Source organism: Ailuropoda melanoleuca, chromosome 1 (genome assembly GCF_002007445.2).
Source record: "Ailuropoda melanoleuca isolate Jingjing chromosome 1, ASM200744v2, whole genome shotgun sequence".
NCBI classification, from domain to species: domain Eukaryota; kingdom Metazoa; phylum Chordata; class Mammalia; order Carnivora; family Ursidae; genus Ailuropoda; species Ailuropoda melanoleuca.
This window is the reverse complement of record NC_048218.1, coordinates 119,631,939-119,636,696: the sequence shown is the minus strand read 5'-3', so window position 1 is coordinate 119,636,696 and position 4,758 is coordinate 119,631,939. Positions and strand designations below refer to the sequence as shown.

Sequence of the window (4,758 nt, the reverse complement as noted above, 5' to 3'; positions counted from 1 at the left end):
CTGGTGAAAACAGCCTTTGATATGTCCTTTTAAAGCAAGGAATCACCCACGGTTTGCAAAACTCCAGTTCAAAAAGATGGCTAGGAACTGAATTCTTAAATTATGGGAGGAAACACTCAGGGGAAGGGATAACTAAAGATGATAACCAGAATGTTCTAATGAACTAGAACATGATCCAATTCGATGCCTAAAACAACCATTTGGTAACTAGCATGGTTCAAAACAGTAAGTGATTAGCTGATAAAAGCAGTGTAAATACACCTAAAATTCATCACTTGGCTCACTTGTATTCCCTACTTATTGACATCAGCTCACGTTTGATCATTAGCGGGGAGAAATATTTTACAGTAAGCACATTCACAGAACCCTGTGTTTGTACCTTCACGTACAAGTGCAGGCAGCATGTTCACCAAAGGAAGTGTCAAAATGTTCTCGTACGGCAAGGGACGATGACAAAACAGAGGGCTTTCAAATTAAGCTAAAAATGCTTAATAGGAAAACAAGGAAATCTTCATTTGCCCCATTTCCTCTGACAGATATGCTTTCCGATGTCATCCCAGTTCTCTTCCCTTAGATTAAAAATCCTGCTGACACCTTTTCTTTTTTCCTCAAATGTACCCCTTTCCCCGGTCATTAACAGTGGTGAATTACAGCACCCCGCTCTTCTGCTTTCTGCTTCTGTCCCTCCTTTCATGTGCTGCACAACCAGGTGTGAAGCGGGTTTTCTCTCCAGGGAACTATAATCGGTAAGAAGGGCTTGGATGAAGGATTTGCCATCCTCACTGCTGCTACAAAGGGGACTCCAACGTAACGGAATAGCTACATATCTGCATATGGGCTACTAACTCAAGTCTGCAAAAAAAAATCCACTTTGGCCCAGTCCTTGGCTCTGGAATTCACTGCAGTGGCATGTGACTGGCATTTCGGGTCAGGGCCGGGGTCATGCTCCTGTAGTCATCCTCAGAGGGAGTCAGTCCCCTAAGTGCGGACCAGTCGGGCATTGCCCCTTTATTAAAGAAACACATCACGGATTCAGGAAAATACATACCTGATTGCGCTCGCGGACAAGTGACCGTAGGACCCACTTGCCGAAGAGCTGCTGCGGGAATTATTGAGAATCGTGACCAAGGAGTTGGGAGACGTCCTTATCATCGTCTGAAGGTCAAAGCTGTGATCGGACAGCGGTGATATGGACAGTGTACGTTTTCGGCTCGGCCTGGCTGACAGCCTGGGGCTGGGGAATCTGGTGCCTGTCATAGAAACAAAACAGAACCTGGTTACCTGCGGTTGTAACCTGGGACTCACGGCCACGTGCCTGGCTGGAAGATGCGAAGGTTAAGAAGTCAGCAACTTGCGGTGACAAGTACCTCTCTGCCCACTTGTGATCTACTGGCTACAACTGAGGAAATTAGGGAGAAATATTTATCTTCCAGGGCTTACCTCGGGGGAGCTCTGTTTATTAATGTGCAGGCAAAATGATAAATTGCTAAACAAAAGGGAAAGACTTTCATGTGTTATCCCTCTCATTTCTAGTGATTTATGCATCTGACGGCTGCTTAGATATTCCCATCATTAATTCACCACAAGCGACAAAGACAGTGGTCCCCACAGTTACACAACACAGCCCTCCCCATCCCAACACACACCATTTTAAGGCAATGAGCCGAAGGAGAAAATGAATTAAAGCATCCTAAGATTAAAAATTCAGCTTAGTTATGCCCTCATTTCCCCGTGATTTCTGTAGTTATCTGATCCATGTACACGTAAAGCTTTACTGAAACAACTGATAAATGCATTATCCGAAATTAATGGTTCTCAATCAGGGGCAATTATGCCTCCAGGGGACATGTCACAACATCTGGAGGAGCTTTGGTTATCACAGTTCACGGGGTGCTACTCCCATCTAGTGTGTAGAGGCCGGGCGTGCGGCTGAACACCCAGCAACACCCAGGACGGCCCCCCACGAGGAAGAATTCTCTCCCCCAGGAGCGCTGAGACTGAGGAACCCTGCCTCAGTTCCCTACAATCTAAACGCGTAAGTGCCAATAAACACTGAAAATCTCAGGATGTGGTCTGTTTGGAGGTATTCCAAGGTGTGTGTGGGGGGAGGACCATGTAAGAATTATAATGAGATTTGATGAATCTATTTTAATTCTCTGGACCTTGCTTCTCCAGTCAGAACTAATAGGGAATAAAGCATTTATTATTAGAAATCTCAGTCTTCATTAAGATTCCTCCCATGCAGTTCTAATCTGGAGGTTAGTAATGCACACTTAAGTGCATGCCGATTTAGAACAAGGCTTTTTACCTAAAGAGTTAAAAATGAAATGCCTATTTGCCTTCAGTTTGGTAGACATTAGAGATGTGCATTTCAGGGACTAGCTATGAATGTGGCCCAGAGGCCCACACTCCTGTCCCTTCTAAGGTCACATGTACATTATGCAGTCATCAAACTGAAGTTGAATGAAAGAATGAGAACATAACCCCACTCCGTAAGAGGCAAATGAAACATGATGCGTTCTGAGTAATAATGGAGGGTTTCTCTTTTACAGTATGGGTATACTCGCAAAGGGGGACGCTACAGTTTTGTGGTACGCAGAGTGCTGAAGTAGAAGGTAAGCCCTCTTTATCGAAAAAAGCCTAGGTTCTTGGTCTCTGGAAACTTCCATGGGAATACTGTCTTCATCACAGACCTTGACACAAGCTAACAATCCAACATGCTTCGAGATCATTTAATGAAATGCAATCGATGAGTAAGGAAGAGTCTATAGGTAATACCATAGAATAAATAGATATACTTTAGAGTTAAAAAATAAATCACAAACTGGAGCTTAGGAAGTTAAATTAGTACCATCCATGTATAAAACTAGAAAACCAATTTGAAAGATGAATATGGTGCCTACTCAAATATTTCTTTTGGACACATTCAAAATTGAGTTTCTTCATTTAGAATAATTTCATTATCAGCCTAATTTAGGCCAGGCTAGTACGAATATAGCTATCCCAGCTAGATACACATCTTTTAGTGTTTAAATCAGCATCTGACTTTTATTATGGCATCTGCCTCACACAGAAATGTTTCACATTTACTAGGAGAGTCTAATTTCATCACAGGTTTTTTTTCTTTTCTTTTTTTAAATTTTATTTATTTATTTGACAGAGAGAGAGAGAGAGAGTGAGAGAGCGCACAAGCAGGAGGAGCAGCAGAGGGAGAGGGAGAAGCAGACTCCCCACTGAGCAGGGAGCCCAATGTGGAGCTCAATCCCAGGACCCCGGGATCGCGACCTGAGCCAAAGGCAGATGCTTAAGTGCTTAACCAACTGAGCCGCTCAGGCGCCCCTAGTTTTTCAGTGAAGAAATACATTCCACTTCCAAAGGGCTCCAAGGACTCCAGACTTATTGTCTACTTCCATATAATCCTCCGCGATAACCCTTCTCCACGGGTCTCAGGGATCACTGGCAGAGTTAAGAGTAACAGGACATTGAAGACAGAGATGATCCCTGGAACTCCTCTAATTTTTTAAATCACGAACTAGATACAGTGGCCATCTGATGCTAGGAAGCAACAAGTGTCCTGGTTGGTCCAGCTTCTCTCTGTTTTTCCCTCCAGGATGGGCTCTTACATAAGTCAGTTTCCACAAACAACAAATACTGTGGTTTTCGGGAGCCCTCAATTCTAGAATGTTCCCCATAGGGATTACTTACTCTCCTGTCTTTTAAGGTCATTAATCCCAAAAGAGAGAATTAGAGCCATAAAGCAGACTTGCTTCTTCTAACAACACACAAGCACTCTGTCCCTCAGATGACGGAAACCCAAGGATGCCCATTGTTGGCACATTTAGAAGACAAATGTTCATCTAAAACCAGTTTCTAATGGTTTCTGCCAATTGAGGACTCCTGAACAGTGAGTCGGAGAGACCAGCTAGATTCCAGTTGGGGCTCGGCCACTGCAGGTGCACATCTAAGGTAGTGATTTACAATTGTTTTTGCTTTTCCGTTGGAAAAATCTCCTATGATTTAAATTCTGGGTATGCTCTTTATGTTATATTTAACTAAATGCTATTTCAATTTTTTTTGGAAGGAAGATAGTATTTTAAGCACTTTCCCACCCTTTAATATACTCTTCCTAACCCCCTAATAACCAAGCAAACAGAGAAAGTCAGCATTTTGGAACGGTGATTTGGGATCCCCTCAACAGGGGAACAGCTAAAACACAAGGTGAATATTTTCAAGACAGCTGAAGGAGAAGCATCCCAGTTCTTCACTGATCATACACGGTTTCCTTCTGAAACACAAGCCTGAACATTCTTATTGTTCCAACACAGAGATCTCCGATCTGGCTTTCTGTTAATTGTTTTGTTTCTCTGTTCTAATAAAAAATTCTGACAAAGAAAAAGGAGGTTTCTTTTTATGTGATGAATGATAGGACATCTAAATTCCTACTTAATGACAATCAATTTACCGTATATTCAGGCAAATTAAAATTCCTTTAATTAGTTTTTACAAAGTAAAAGGGTAGCTTCATCCTTTATTTAGATAAAAACCGCCATTGCCTGACTGAACACATTCTCGTCAAATATAGAAGGTAATACAGGCTGACCTTCCAAGCATGCTCCCCTATTTTAATTCTTTGTTTGCAGATTTTTAAATAACTAATTTGCATAATAACACTGAACTTTTTTCCCCACAATCCCTAATTGAAATGTGGTTATGATGAATCTGAAATGTAAGCTCTTGGTTCTACAAAGCCAAACAACA

At 42.2% G+C, this 4,758-nt stretch overlaps 1 protein-coding gene across 1 annotated transcript in view; it reads right to left on the bottom strand.

Moving 5' to 3' along the window:
- The window catches only part of GLI3 (GLI family zinc finger 3), a 278,170-nt gene that overhangs the window by 87,724 nt on the left and 185,688 nt on the right, over positions 1–4,758 (bottom strand). The window contains exon 7 of the mRNA XM_002914138.4: positions 1,049–1,250. Coding sequence (XP_002914184.2) covers positions 1,049–1,250 — 202 coding nt within the window. The remainder of the gene's footprint in view (positions 1–1,048; positions 1,251–4,758) is intronic.